At 35.9% G+C, this 16,875-nt stretch overlaps 1 protein-coding gene across 2 annotated transcripts in view; it reads left to right on the top strand.

The window, feature by feature from the left end:
• Positions 1–16,875, top strand: part of LOC140328697 (isoaspartyl peptidase/L-asparaginase-like) — a 78,140-nt gene that overhangs the window by 42,176 nt on the left and 19,089 nt on the right. Inside the window, exons 1-3 of one of the 2 annotated variants that reach the window (XM_072408470.1) lie at positions 5,780–5,882; positions 8,917–9,113; positions 11,992–12,134. In XM_072408470.1, the coding sequence (XP_072264571.1) occupies positions 8,921–9,113; positions 11,992–12,134 (336 nt within the window). In that variant the 5' untranslated portion in view covers positions 5,780–5,882; positions 8,917–8,920. Of the gene's footprint in view, positions 1–5,779; positions 5,883–8,916; positions 9,114–11,991; positions 12,135–16,875 lie in introns of those variants that run through there. The other variant, XM_072408472.1, reaches the window with a different exon arrangement.

Consider the following 16,875-nt stretch of genomic DNA (forward strand, 5'->3'; position numbering starts at 1 on the left):
AGTTGAGAGATTGTACAAAATATGAAAATTCTTCCTTTGCTTTACTGTTTAACCAACATGTTCCTTGTAACCACCAAAATAGAGCTCCTAATACATTGCATGCATCTAACAGTCCACAGCATTAGGAAGGATTCATTCACCAAAGAAGCTAAAGAAATTTAGACTGTTCACGTAGTAAAGTGAATTTTCACTAATGGCTTATTTACACTAATGTATTGTGTTAATGGCCCTGGTCCAGCTCTTGCCAGACACCAGTCCCCCAATCTAACGCTGCACTCCTCACCTATAGCAAGCCCTGTTTAGCCTCAGGAGATTGGTTGCATTTGCCAGCACGCAGTTACCCCCAGGACTTAGTGTCCAAGGGATGGTGTCTGGGGAAGGGCTGACAGAGAACCAGGAGCCCACAGATAAAGCAGTACCAAGATTCCAACAGAGACAAGTCCAGAATACAGACCAAAAAGTCATTCACAAGTAATCCATCCACCAGACAAGGTACACAATGGCAAGAAACAAGCAAGCAAAAGGTCGGTCCAGGTATCAAAAAATCACAGAGTCAGAAACAGGCAAGGTCAGTAAATCAGACAAATAACACACCAGCAGCAAATTAGCTTAGTTTAACACTACAACAGGCACTGTTGACTGGGAGCAGAGGGGCTATAAAGTCCCATCAGCCAATGACAGAGCAGGATAGCGTCAGGAAGTAATTTTCCTCTACAAACCCTTCGGTTGTGCACAGCTGGCAATGCTGATAATACACATCAGGTTGCATGCTAAAGGGAAACAGGGGATGCAGCTATTTCTTTGTTCTCCTTACATAATTGCTTGCCTAATAAGCATTTCCTAACTGTTTCTGGATAAAGCACCACATGGTTATGCACAACACATGCATTGTTGTACTGGGCTGCCATTTATTGGTAATGGCATGCCAAACACACTGTGGAGATGCACTGCCAATCACCGTGCTGCAAAACTTAGCTGTGCAATGCTGCACAGTGCATTTTAAGTTTTATAATGCACTACTTTGTAGGCAACGCACAGCCAGCACATTGTAACACAAATAGCAATACATGCGTGTCTACAATGTACCAATTATTAAAATGGCAATGGAAAATTCCCTTGAACAGTAATATTTCATCTTGCCTTTGTTAAGCTAACAGCTTAAACATCCTCAGCAAATCAAATCTATTACATGAGTTTGTATTGAACTAAAATCCTCAGTACAAATGGGTGTTCAAACTTAAACCTTGCAATAAATGTGAGCAGCAGTGTAAGTATGTTTATAGCTGAAAAACACAGGTAAAAATATTATTCTAGTATCCTAGCCTATTATTAGTAATGCGTGATCACTTTTCAAAGATGATGTTGATTTATCTTTTTTTTTTTTAGCATTCAGAAATGTTGGTCTAATACTACATTGTGTTTTCTAGGTGATAATTTTTAGGTTGTGCATACATGTAATCAGAAAGCTGGGTATATTATAGCATACAATCAGTTACTCCCTGAAAGAAATCTCATAAAATTGTTTCCCATAAGCAAGGGTTAATAGATCCGCCTGTACTATACAGAGAGTATGCCTATATATTGAGTGGTACTTAAGCCCGTTTGGAGAAATATGGCCGAATATATAAAAATCCTGGCACGTTTCGCCGATTTGGCTTTCTCAGGACAATTGGAGATGTTTTACAATAGTTATATTGTGGCCATCTATGGATCATAGAAAGGTAAAGATAATAATTGAGTTGGAATTAACAAATCTGAAGTTTCTCCCTATGCATATCGTATTTGTAGTGACAAAGTTAAGACTAATAAAGGTAGGCGAAATTCCCAGGAATGTGGAAAGTAATCCCTGGTGTATGTGGTCCATTAGGGAGGGAAGCCTAGTAGAGGGGCTTCACTATTTCTGATGACAGGAGCCAATTCAGCTTATTCTGGTTAGAAAGAATACATTTGCATGGGAATCTTATACAGCTTGGACTAATGGGAGCAAGGTATATATATTTGTGTCACATATATCCAAGATTCTTTGTGTGAAGTGGCACAAAAGTGAAATATATATACCAATCAAAAGTTTCTACACACCTTCAATCATTCAATGTTCATATCATTCAATGTTTTTAAATATCCTATATTTGCCTGGCAAGATCAAATAAAAAGAGAAATGCTGTTTTGTGGGAAGAGAGGCTTAGAAACCAAAACAACACATCTCCTGTGATTACCAACAATGATAAATAATAGTAATTACATGATCAGGATCCAATCAGATTGCTTCCTAACAATATAAACTGGCACATGTACTAGGCCTTAGAAGAGGATTTTACCTTAGGGTGAGTAGGAAAGTGTTAATCAAATTCATATTTTCATGTATGTGTGTTTTGTGGTTGCACAACGTTTTTAAAGGTCAAGCTGTAAATATCTTCAGGATTCGTTAAAACAAACCTTTCAAAATATTGATTTGGCAAAAAGTGTGAGAAACATTGATATAAAAGAAACTGATAGCTGTACATTGCAAAAATAATTAAAAAAAAGTTAAGAAACAAAAACATTTATTAATTCTGTTTAATGAAGCAATATTTTTATGGGACCAATATCTTTTATTTATTTTTACATGTTTTAAGTGTTTTTGATGAAACTTGTAAACGCAAGTTCAGAATGCTCAAAAGGTTTTTATTGTCTATGTACTCTTTATAAAATAAAAAAATGCATGCACTGTCAAAAAAAGCTTCACATCTTCACATAAATGCATTTGATGCATTTTTTATACACTTTGCAAGCATTTTTTTTTTTTTAGTGTTTTAGCATTTTGCGTTCTGCAATACAGAAACGGGAAAAAAATAAAAAAAAAATAAAAATTGCCCAAGCTACTCAGTGGTCAGTGGTCGCCAACCTTTTCGGACCTACGGACCCTAAATGCACGGACTCCTAATCGCGCATGTGCAGAGAGCTGTGCATCACTCAAAGCGGAAGAAATAGGCTCTGGCCAGCGAGTTCCTTCTCCTGACCTCGCTGGGGAGGGCGCACTGGCCAGACCACCAGTTGGCGACCACTTCTCCAAATAAAAGGCTTTATATTTATATTTACAACAGGTGGTAGGGTAAATCTTCCTGACTAGCAGGGGTAACAACAACATTAATTGAGGAAGGAACAAGCCAATACACCTGGAAGTATATGAGATCAGAAGGGACTAAAGATTTAACACACTGCAAACCACATGCAATTAAATGAGGCTACTCCTGTTACAAGCTGGTTGTGTTTTATATTTTTTTCCTTGCCACGGTGCTCCTTAAAGTATATGTGAATCAGTAAAATCTCATGAGAGCCTTTTTACCTTCCCCACCAACTAATGTAGACACTGTTTGTCCAGAGCCACTTTGAAATTCAGTCATGTGCAAGACCAACCCAAATTATACTAGAGGCATCTGGATGTAACATAAAAGTGATCTGATCAGCTGTAAAGCTTCTGATCAAAAAAGATAACAAAGCAGCAGTCTGCAACACCCCCGAGTGTGTACAGCCCTGGGGCTCCCTGCCTAGAACAGAAAATCTAACAAACCCTGATTTTATTGAAGAAAACCTGTAAACCTCCCCAATGCTTCATTTAGGGGCTTGTCAATAGCAATGATGTCTGTAGAAAGAAAGGGAAAATTTATTTTAAAAAATAGAATTTGTTAATCTACATTGTCGCACATGCTGCATAGTACTTTTACTTTTTTTCACATATTACAAGTGGCTGCAACAACACTTTGCACAGGCATAGCCAAGGATCAGGAAACCAGACCAAAGCTAATATGCATAGTCAGTGATTGATCAAGTGCAAGTAGACAATACCTGTAAAAGGTTGGAGGACAAACCAGAATTTATAGGGAAACAAATGAAATGGTAAAAAAGTTAAACTTTACATATAAATATATATATATATATATATATATATATATATAAACTAGACCCAAGCTTCAAACCTCTCACTGATTCTCAGAGTTATGAACCTCAACTCAACTAACCTCTCATAGAAAGAGATAGCGGTACGTATTTTGATAATCTGCTCATAAGCAACACTAAGTCATTTGTAGTAGAGGACTGTTGCAATTTAAAAAAGTGAGACCAAGTGTTCTAGTTCTGGCAAACACAAGGTAATGTAGAAGAAGGACCTATATGAAATTATAATATTATAAACCTTGGGCTAAAGTAAAATGTAAAGTAACAACACTGCTCAACTAAAGCATATAGTGGTATCTTCAAGTAGCTGTGCTAAGCCCTGATAGACATCTGATGATTGTCACAGGAAATGATCTTTCACTGTTCTGTTTTATAAAAAAGGGATTGAGGAGGATGTGGGAGTGGCACCTTGTTGTGCTTTCCATAGGAAAGCACAGCGGCTGTTCCTAACTAGGAGACCTATATACACACACTAGATTTTCACTTGAGACGAGCATGACTGTTTATCCCAGGCAACAATCATAGCTTTAATTTTCAAATAAATCCATATAAAACTTCGCTGAAAATGAACAGTTGATTGGCAGGGGAAAGAGCTTCAAGCCGCCAAGGGTCAGGGCATAATCATAAGCAGAAGAAGAGGCCTCATATACAGCCAGAGTCTAGAATACATGAAAACTCTTCCTTCAGAAATAGAAATACCTAAAACTGATAATTAGAAAGCAAATTACTTTTAAAATTGTTATGTAAAGGAAATTATAAGCATATGCCTATTAAACAATTATATGTAAAACTGCAGTTGTCTTTGTTTATAACTAAGATTATATGAAACAAAAAGCCTATCTGCGTGTGAATGAATTTGTACATTACTTACACTCAGCTCTCTGAACATTCACTATAGTACTATATGCTCTGGATTCCATTGCTATTTTGGTATGCTGGCTGTAACAGATATGTGCAGCAAGCGAGCAGGAAGAGGATCCAGGAATTACAACACTGATCTGACATTGTGGTAAAAATGTATACATTTTATTACGTTTCATGCATTTTATTGTAATAGCACCAAGGTTGTATGATAGCATTTGAACAATGCATGTGTATTTTGTGCAGGAGTCATATACTCATACTAGTCATAATAGCATTACATAAGGAACATTCCTCACATAACTAAACCTATGTTTATTGATTAGCCTAATGCTGCATGTGATCCTCTTGGCTTGCCATTTAGTCCTCCTATGCTATTTAGGCATATATGCTTGGAGAAAAAAAGTCCTTCAATGCATTTAGGCATATATGCTTGGATAAAAAAGTATATCTATAAAAGTGTTATCAATTTATTTTTAAACACATTTCTGCAAGTTTTTTTTTGAGGAAAATGAAGTTATCCTTTGCAGTTCAATGCTAACTCATGGAATACTAATGCTATTATGCATTATTGCAAATGTATTTTTGCTACCACCATGGCTAAGTACAATAGCTGATTTGTTAGTTCTAGATAATTGGTGGAAGAAGATTTAAGTGGGACACTTTTCTAAATATGGGGGAAAAGCTACTGGTCCTAAAACTCAACATACTATTTTGCTATGTAGGTAGCTTATCCTGTAAATAAATACAATGAACAGCCTCCAGGTACACAGAACACAACTATTTAATTTTAAAAATTATAATTTTTTTTATTATTTTACATTCTTACACATATATGTTTATATGTTTTTAAACTCAGATGTGTCATGTACGTTTAGTAGCCCTTTAAGTAAACCAGATAAATGTAAAGCTGGCAGTCAATAATTAACAGGTTTGAGAGCTTTTAAGAAAAACTCACACAGTATAATGATTAAGCTTTGAAAGGTGCAACATTATGTAACTGCTGGAAAGATCTAAATGTTTTGAATGAACCTGACAAGGATTTTCTTAAAAAGGATTTGGGAATAAAGTATTCCAAGAACTTGCAGGTAGGTAATTGTTATATCAGGCATGTTGCATTGCATGAGGTTTTAACAAATAATTTATGAGCAGAATGCCCTTGCTGTAGAAAAGTACCTGTTTTATGGTGTAATATTATAGTTGGCTTGAGTGAGATCTAACTGTATTACTATATCCTAGGAGAAAAGTAACATACAAAATATAATAATACAAATCAAATCTTGTATAATCATAACTTTCAATCTGTATGATTAGGAGGATTGCAGAAACGATCTTTGCTCAAGCTGCTTTAAAATGTAGTAATCAAGGAGGAAAACAAGCTCAAAGGTTTCTTGCACAAGGTAATAACCAATAGTGAGACACTCATGTCAATGAAAGGGACATAAAAAACATATATAAAAGGTAAAGCTATTAAATCTTATCATTACACAGATTTTAAAGGCTAATTCTAGGCAACAGGTAAATACATAGGTATGAAATAAAGATTTGCATTACATGGCTAAGGATTTGTATTTCTTTTCAGGCGTCCTCTGATTCACCCCTGATTCCTGGGATGATTAGATTGATTTATGCATGTTTAAATTTGCTGCACATACATCTGGTTTGCTTCTCTCCATTATTCACAGATAGTGAGTGATCTGTGACTAATATCATATTCTAGGCATTTGTGCAATTGTCATACTGCAAAGCTTTATATGAAATTCAGTGTACTAAATGCTTCATTTAGAGAAAAGTTACTTTTTATAGTATACATTATTGTGTAACCCCCAGAATCTAAGAGTGGGGTATACAGAAAACTATCTATATATATATATATATATATATATATATATATTTTATATTCACTTATGACATGTTTTAGAGCTTAGAAATTACCCTTAAAACCTTAAAAATGCATTCCTTTGTAATTCTAGTTTATTTTTTTTAATTTAGTTTTAGTTAATTGTTTTTTCAATTTGTGTATGTTCTCGTCAATACTTCTGATACTCTCCCCTACCCTAGTGGCATGTATTCAGGGGGTTGACCATACTGTTGTGGTATGCTTGTTTATAGTACACAGCTTACACTATAATGCACACGTGTATGTGTGAATAGACGGTCTTCACACCTACACACCATAACCTTCTTTGAACTTAAATGCGCAAGAGATCCCCAATCCAAAGAGGTGATCTCTGCCCTTTACAACACCCTGGTGTGGAGCCGCACCCCAACACTTCCCCCCTATGTAGGCCACTGGGAGGGTGACCTTGGCTTGGCCCTGGAGCAGGAGGAGTGGGAGAAGATATGGAACACAGTGCCGCACTGCAGCATTAATGATTCTGCAGTGGAAGGAAATTACAAACTGTTAATGCAATGGTAAATAGTGCCGATACACCTTGCAAAGATGTAACCCATTCAATAAAACACATGTTTCAGAGGTTACACAGAGGTTACACTTTACCGTATGTATTGGGAATATCCCAAAATAAGAAGGTACTGGACACACATCTACCAAATAGCGTATACCCTGGTGGGACACTATTTTCCCAACGTCCGGTAGAAACCCTGCTTTATCTTAAGACCTCTATCTGTACCAACACTTAATTCAAACTACTGACTTTCCTGTTCATGTCTGCCAAAGTGGTACTAGCGAAGGCCTGGTGGTCATCCACCCCCATGGTGGCACATGTTAAACAAAAATTGTCCTGGTTCCTCACAAACAAGATAATGTGGGCTAAACTCATGGAGTCCATGGCCAAATTTCAACAAGTTTGGAATCCCCGGATTGACTACTATTTGCCCATGGGCAGGAACCGCTCATTCATGACGCTATGACCTTCCCACCCCCAGCCCCACCTTGAACCCTCGAAACTGCATTGCCAGATGGCTGAACACCTGTTCCCTCCTCTCATCACCATCTTCTCTTCTTCTTCTCCTTTCCTGATGCCCCTGAAGGGGTTTCAGGGTCTCTAAATATTGTAACCATTGAATTTTTAACTCAGGTAGTAGAGTTTACTCCCCCACTTATGCTTAGGTCAGGAATAGGAAGGTTGCCCCTAAAGAGGGGTGATCCGCTAGAACCTTTACACTACCAGTAAAGGTGGGTCATGCATTGGTTTCAATCAACGGCCGCCTAGAACCTACCTCTCAACATGATGAAGTCATCAATTGACTTGGACATTTTCCGAATATTTAGCTCCCGCAGATTCAAAGCATAAACAGTTGTTGGCGTTTTGTACAAATGAGCTGCATTGTAATACAATATGTTTTACAGCCTTTTTTTCTTATCCTTTATTGTTGCTTTTTGTTTTTACTGTTCCCATTAAATTGTTTCATTTTTCTTTGTAATACATATTAAAAATGTATTGAAACTAAAACCATATGTGTATGGGTCAGGGTAAATATAACAATGAACTGCAATGCAAAACCCATGTGTGGCTGCAACTTGCAAGAATGTCTTTTTAGAGCCTGTACTAGACCACTTTAGAATGCATCTTGCATCTAATTTGCTATCCAAACCAGCTCATCATTGCCCAGTCCCATAAAGGTGCTCCTGGCAAACAATCTTTGCCGTTTGATGGGGAGTTCTCCTGACCAACAGTCCCAGATATAGGCGCAGTAGAGTGGAAGCACATGTTCAGGTGTTTAAACACAGTATTCTTGCTACCAAACACACCAAATATTGACCCTTATTTACTCCCACTAATAACACAATACAGTTTATTTTGACTCCCACTAACACCAGCAATGTGACTTATTTTACTATATATATAAAGTATATATATATATATATATATATATATATATATATATATATATTTTCATTGTTGCAGCTATAAGAAGGCAATGTGGAGCTCTCATAGAAGTAGTCCAGATGCCACGATGGAGATCTGTGTCAGCACAATCCAGTATACAACAAAAAATTCAGGTATGTAGGGACCTACAGGATGTTCTTACCAGTCTGCATGTAGTCATTCTCAGTCATATCTCACATGAAAAAGAGGCATAATATAAGAAAAAAATAAAGGACTGTGTCTATTTTTTCATATATTAAAAACCTCTTTTTTTTTTTTTTCATTATAGGAAAATGGACATCACGCCAGTTATTGTAGTCCATGGAGGAGCATGGGCAATACCAGATGACCTTGCAGAAAGCAGCAAGAGTGGTGTTAAAAGTGCAGCAAAGTGTGGATTTTCTGTGCTAGCAAATGGTGGAAGTGCTGTCAATGCCGTGGAATGTGCTGTGCAAATGTTGGAAGACAACAACGTTTTTGATGCAGGTATGCTTTTGGGAAATCTGAGTGTTCCTGCATGTTTATTATTTAATAACAAAATATGCAGAGCTTGGAAAGTGACTAAATCAGCTTTGATTTCAAAAATAGTAGTACATATAATTTGTCAATTAGTAAATTAGTTAATGTATGTATCTATCTGTATTATGTAGTGTTTATTATTATTAAATTATTATTATTAAACAGGATTTATGTAGCGCCAACATATTAGGCAGCGCTGTACATTAAATAGTGTTTAAGTATTATAGTGTTTTTTACTTGCATAAAAATAATTTTCTCAGAAGTTAATTACTTATTTACAAAGATCTATAAGACCTTGTTCTCAGATTTAAAATCTCAGCTAAAACAGGTAGTGATGGCCATTAGGTAAATATACATGTGGTATCTTTTAAATAGAAGTGGCATACCCAGCAAAAAAGTGAGCTAGTAAGCCAATTGATTACCACTGATATAGTCAATTAGGATTCCCAATCCTTCACTATAAGGATGTACTAGCATCCCCCCACTGCAGGTTGTTCTGGTGTTACTGTGATCAATACAATTAATGCAGGATGTTTTAGTCTTAAAAAATAAAAAAAAATAAAAAATCAAATACATTAGTAATAGTTGTTGTAGTCAAAGGAATTAGGGATATGCACTCTTCTTCAAAGAATATAATGTATTTATGGTGACTAAATGAAGTCATATATAATTAAGACATAAAATAAAAATGTGACACATCAAAGCTGCAGCTTAATCTCCGTTGTTGTGAGCAGTTGAACATGAGAAACATGCAGTGGAACATTACATAGTATGAAAACCTTGGGATGATTGCATCACAAGAAAGTTTGAATGTAAGGAAAAACCCAATGCATTACCAGAAAATTGAGTCTGCTTGGATAAGGGAGACCAGCAACAACTGTGAATATTATTCTGAGAAATTAGAAAGTTTTCCACTACTTATAGATCTTTAAATGTTATTTTGTAGGCACAACAAGAAAAATACAAATTTTGCATTTTACTGGTATGGTTGGGAGATAAAAGCAAATATATTTTGTGTCTCCAGAGCAAACAAGTCTGTGCTAATTACAAGATATAGGATTATGAGATCCCACAATTTAGAATTGTATTTAGGTACTAATAAAACTCATGGCTGCATATATATAGTACATAGGCAAACACTTACTGGCAACCCCACTACTCAAAATATGAAAGTTGATCACAGCTAACAAATAATCAGCCTTTTCTTTACAAAAACAGACTACAGCCCAAGGCTTTGTACAGATATCTGATGATTATTGCTTGATCTGCCATGTGTACAGCGGTTGTCTGAAGTCGTTCATTGATCCCTCAGGACAAATCCATAAACGACTGGTGGAGATTGGCCACTATACAAGTGAAGAGATGAGAGCACAGCAGGGTGCCTCGTGTTCACCTCTCCATACAACAGAATGGCGCTGTGTGTACAGGACTTGTTCGTTCATCTGTCACTCTCTGTTACTGGAAATGATCATGAAAGATCATTTTCAGTGACAAAAATGTTAGGAAACAAATGCTATTTTCTAGATCCTCACGTTGCATTGCTTTTAAATGTGGAAGCTACTCAGGGTTTCCTTCCAAGTTGCAAGTCTAGCTAGGGTTACTGTTTACAGGTTTTGAAGCATAAATACAAATCAGTTTTACATCTAAAATTGATGTCTTCCAATAGCTTGGAGTATAGATATCACTCCAAGAAAAAAATAAAAGTAACTTCTGAACAATTAAAATATCCATGGCCTTTGCCATCAGAGGAACACTGCACAACAACTGATGGAGCCGTCCAGTCAAAAAGCTGCCTTGGATATAACTTCCCATCAGTCTTAGGGGATCCAGAGAGAACAGCTGTGTGAACAATGTGCAGGGCAACAGACAGTGGGTAATGGAACTGATCCAGGCAGAATTTTTTTCAGATTTTTTAAAGGTGATCATACTTGCTTAATGATCAGTTATCAAATGCATTTGATTAGCAGCACAAGGTTGCTACCCTTCTAATTTCAGTGTAAGTGGTAAAGGTGTATTTAATTTTTCACACACTGGTGATGCATTTTGACTTTTTGTTAAATAATGAAACGAAATGTGTGAAATGTCATCTGTTGTTTATCTAAGGTTGTGTTTACCTAATATTAAGACCTGTTAAGGATTAGATATTTCTTTGGGATGTCCTGATACATAAAACCCTGGCATTGGAAGAGGTTATATTTTCTTTTTCATGTGACTATATAAAATGCAGTACAAATCAACTTTATGTATATAGAAAAAACGTGTGTGTGTGCTAACATATATATTTAAGCGGCATAAAATTGGCAGCAGGTAAGGCATTCAGGAGACAGCAACACAGAGTAAAAGTCCAAGGTCAAAGCAGGTTTATTTTGCACTTTCCTTTAGCATGGCAGCAAACAATCCCAGTGAAAAAAATTAATGAATGCAAATTTCAGTTTAGCTTTGCTTTTTTATGGTTCGATTATAAGTAATATATCATATTTCCAAATGCCGCTTGAGTGGCTCTGTCATCCCTGCTTTTTTCTGCAAACTCATTTGGTGGAAAATATACTAGCCACCAAGTGTATGCTGGTACATGGGAAAGCCAATGCCCTGCAGACATGATGATGTAAAAGACAAGACACCACATTTATGACTAAAACAGTGCAATGATATTAGATGTTGCCAAAAGCATTGCATTTACTTAAAAGCTTGTGACAATAAGAGCAAATATTTTTCACTGTAATCAAGTCTAATAGCTGCCAGGATAGTTGTAGTAAATAGCTCTGAAATTGTTTTTTTAATATTTTTTTCAAAGCTTAAGGGCAGTAATATTTTCTTTTCTTTCAAACTGAATTGCTTTCTACAGGTCATGGTGCTGTGCTGAATGCAGAGGGTGATGTGGAACTGGATGCAATTATAATGGATGGCAGAAATCTTGCTGTAGGTGCAGTTTCCTGCATCAAAAATATTGCTAACCCTGTCAAGTTTGCACGCACAGTCATGGAGAAGGTATAGTACATTTTGTTTTATATTAGTGTATGTGAAGACAGAGGATGATGACATTTTTATTACAGAACCGTGTGTAATGTAGCATTTGCTGTTACAGGACAACTATATTTGTAAAATACATTTTCTAGATGGCCTCCTGGGCTGAAGATGTGAAGGTACCTAGCAAAGGCAATAAAATGCAACTGTGTCCAGACTATAGACTTTAATTTATTTACATTGTCCTATAAAATAGAAAAAGGGATTTAAAAGAAGCCCTCACTGACCTTTGTAGCTGCAGGCACTGTGGAGAATTGTTTTCTAAAAATTTATAGTAAAGGCACTGAAATTGTAGCTTCCTTTTGCTTGTTTTCTCTGGGAGCAGGGGTATAGCAGCCTTCCATGTGCATTCTACAGTAAAATACCCAACTAGATGACATTCGACTTGTTTAAGGACTGCGTATCATAATCAAGTGCCATTTTTAATTAAATATATTTTTCTACACTCATTTTGCATCTCAGTGCTGATAATCTCCTCTGACTTCCTTTCAACAACTTCCTGCACATCTTTAAGTTTAAACAGTCATCTAATAGCGATATTGGTGGACCATGAACATCGTGTTTAGCCATTTGTAGCCTTAATGGAACTCACTTAGAAAAGGGACAGAATAACAACTGTAAGATGGTTGCCATGCCATAGAGAGGTCTGTGAAAGCTCACTGGGTACTTAAAGATTAAAAAGCACTTTTGAATTTATAATAACACAATATAGTGTATATAAAATGTAATGATTTTATTAAGGTATACTATATTTCCTTTAAAGTAACAGTTATTCTTCACTTTTTCTTGCTTTGCATAGTAAAAACTACTCTATATTAAAGTATATCTATAAAAAACTTTTTTTTGGTTTCTAGAGGGGATGGGAAGGGATAGAACTATTGAGTTTTATTACTATTGGAGGCTTCATTGGAAAGTTTTTTTCACGTCCTGTCTGGTAAAAAGAAGGAAGTGAGGAGAAATACCACTATTAGTATCATCTGTGCAATAAAACCTTTCCCAAATCTATCCAAACTAAATATTTTAGGATAAAGATACACATTATTATTGGAGTGATGGTGAAAGGGGGGTATAAGAGCTGATCTTGTGTCAATCAGACACCGATTAACCAAAAAAATCAGTGTTTGCTATATTGACCTTTAGATCATGATTTATTAAAAAAAAATCTCCTTGCAAAAGGATATTTTCTATGAATCCTATTATTTAAATCACATTTTGTATCATTTTATCTTTCCATGCTGTTTTTCCACAACAGACATCAGTTGTTAGATTTTATTTCATAAGGTCATCTTTGCAATACTACATTGTGTTAGCACAATTTTACAGAAATACATTGTTACAGAACATCCAAAACCTGCTAATAAAAGAGTTGCAGTTGTCCAGTTAATTGGTTCATTCTTGCCTTGCCCTCTTATTCATAGAGGATTTCCTGGTACATTATTATTTTGGGAAGGAATTTAATATTTAGCCAGAGAATATCCTCTATGGATGATTGATAAGGTGATGAGTAAGGACAGGCATTGTTGGAAATGCAAAAATAAAAAAATATTTGCTGAGAAATATGTTAAATGTTCCTATTTTACTGTGGAATAAAGTTTGAAGTGCTAAGCTAACTTGTCACCTAACTTTGCCAATTAATGAGATGAAAGTGGAACCCTGGCTTAGAACAACCTAGCGTAATAATTAAGGGTCATTAAACCAGGACTCCAGCTAAAATGACTAGCCCATCAAAAAAATTTATAAAATACATTAAACATCATACCTGTCTTTTACAGCCTCCTCAATCATGGGATTTACCACAGAAATATTTTTTTTCTTCTCCTGATCACAAGCCTGGTAGTCAGCATTATTTAGTCTATGTCTTCTGTCCAAGTTCCCTAACTTATTAAAAAGACAAATTAGGGCCAAAAATGTGATGTTAAGTTGATAAATACCTTAAGATAACAGATGCTGCCTCAATGGGTGTGCAGAATAAATAGAACCAATATTCCTATCCTTACATCTAGTTCTCATGGCTTCTGGCTGCAGTAGTACAGTATACATGGCACTGAGGAAGCACCTCCAGTTGAAATAAATATGGACAATGCAATGAATGGAGGCAAAAAATATTAATATATTACAGACCTTGTAAATCTATCACTGGATATATTACACACAGAGGGCACCCTCAGTGTTCAAAGTATAGACCTACAATCATAAAACTTGTCAGATCCATCATTGAACAAATCACATTAAATATGGTGGTGGTTTTAAAACCTTATTGCAGAATGGCCACCCTAGACTGTTTGACTGACTACTACTACATCATGTAGTCTGGTCTTTGCTTGTAGTAGGCAAAGCAAAAAAAAAATTTACTGTGTAAGAGATGTGCTGTTCAAGAGGCTAATAATTGCTTAAGATACAGTGGTGCTATCCTAATCATTAATTCCTGAAACTAGAATGTATTAAAAACTAATTCTATGTCTGACTTATTTATTACAACCATCAGCTTAACTGCACCGCTGTCTAGTTCAAGCTGGTAACTGAAATGATGACATTGATCTGCCACACCCCATGTAGAAAAATCTATGACAGAGTTTAATTTTTCTGGTATTTCTCTTTATCGCTGGCCTCTTTTGATAATAGATTTTGATGCTGCTGTAATTGCAATTTCAAGATGGTGTCACTGATAATAAGCGTTTGGATTGCACAGGGGTAAAATCTATGTGAATACTATAATATAATATACATTTTGCCTGTTTATATACATGTTTATATATAGTCCTTGTCGGTTATCATACCACAACCTAAAAATGGATGGGAATTGGATATATTGATAACAAAGTATAGGTTCATTGATCTACACTTTGAGATCAACCTGATAATTATTGTGGGGACAGCACAGCTATCTTATCCATTCATTTGTAAGGTGCAGGGCTAAAAACCATTGCAGCCTGGCTGGCAATGTTGTAAAGTGCACTCCACCTTACTTAGAAGTCTCATTTATGGTATAATTTAAAGATATTTTTTTTAATAACCCAATATATATATATATCACGCTGGCTTCATTTTATTTGAATAATAATGCCAACAACACACTTCTTGTGCAAGGGTGACTACAATCAGTTCAGACAGTGTTCAGAAAGTCAAATGATCTACATCTAGGTGGTTTGGACCTTATGATCTCAATTAACCAACTTTTTTTAGGTTTCTACTGCAAACAAATTTGCAAGTCTAAGGCTTAGTTGACTAAGAATATTGAAATTCAGAAATGAATTTTAATACCTCAATACGGTCACTGTAAAGGAATAAATCAAAATGGGAACATTTACTTGTATACTTGACAGATGCAAACATTCAGGGCCTAATTTGCTAATGTCAATAGGAACAAATAATGGAAATGAATCCACATCAAACTACCAGCATTTGTGAATCATTTGCAGATAATAAGGGCATCCTGAAAACTCAAGGGTCTGTGTTTTGTGTACAACAGCACCATATGCCATATGTCTTTGTATCTAAGCATGTACTGCAACTTTATATATACTATTGTACACCTATTCTTAAAAATATATCTAAACGCCAAACTAAAAACTACAGATATAGCAGCTGTTAGGTCCTTGGGTGTAGTGGCTTCCTTTTTTCCTGGGTGATCCAGCAACCCTCGAATAGATCTGCTCCAGGATTGAAAACATTTGCCAAAGGATGTTTAAGAAATCCATTCCAGATGTGCTGGATCATCCAGGATCTCCTATGATAGTCTATATTCTCCAGTCTTGGAGAGCTTTAATAAATCAGATTCTATTAAGGTTCCAATGGTTGTCACACAGGTTGGACTACAAACATGTCTGCCTTTGTATACCTTATTCCCCTACTCTTACCAAAACATTAATGGGTATTCCTATGTCCAAGAAAATAAGTAATTATGAATTTTAGTAAGTGTGTGAAGGCATCTTCAAGGTTTAAGGAACCCATAGCAACCTCTGGAGGAACATTAGGTTTCCACTGAACCCTGACTGAGAAACACTGTTTAATGCATTGTATTGTCAAGCTTGATGAAAATAGTTTTTCCTCAATGTGGTTGTCACTCAGTTAACAGTGTTCTAAAACCAAAGATCACTATCATGTGAACATAAAAATATATTGAAAAAATGTGTTGACAGGCACAGTTGACAAAATCCATCAAATAACTAGCATTTTCAGAGGAATATCAGCAATGGAAGGCTTTATACTTCACTGCTCACAAGTGTTTATATAGCTTGCCTGTAGTGGTTCAGAATGTTCCTTGTTTTACTATACTCCAGTAAAAGCAGCAGCCCCACTTAATGAATGTTGCTTGTCACTTTTTTTCTTCACCTTATGGGCTTCTAATTTGTGAATTCTGGAGAAACTATGCAGAAAATCCCATGCTGAGATTGTTTCTTTTTATTTCCGCTTAGCTCTGCTCCTTTGATAATTTTTTGATTGTGCTTTGTAGCATTTTCTTAATGCTAAGGCTTTTATTCTATTTCGTGTTGTGAGTTCTTGTTGGTCTCTCTTTTATGGCTGTACAGCAGGGTGTCCAAAAGGAACAGGTTATTTTTTTCCATCTGTAAAGTTCCTTTTTTCTTGGTATGCTTTGGGTGCAATGCTCAGACAGCAGCTTTTCAGTGTACTGAACAATTTAGCATTGTGTCCTTTTTTTCCTTAAACTAATTAGTGATTTTTTTTATTTCACAATATACACTAT

Source organism: Pyxicephalus adspersus, chromosome 4 (assembly GCF_032062135.1).
Source record: "Pyxicephalus adspersus chromosome 4, UCB_Pads_2.0, whole genome shotgun sequence".
In the NCBI taxonomy this organism is placed as follows: Eukaryota; Metazoa; Chordata; class Amphibia; order Anura; family Pyxicephalidae; genus Pyxicephalus; species Pyxicephalus adspersus.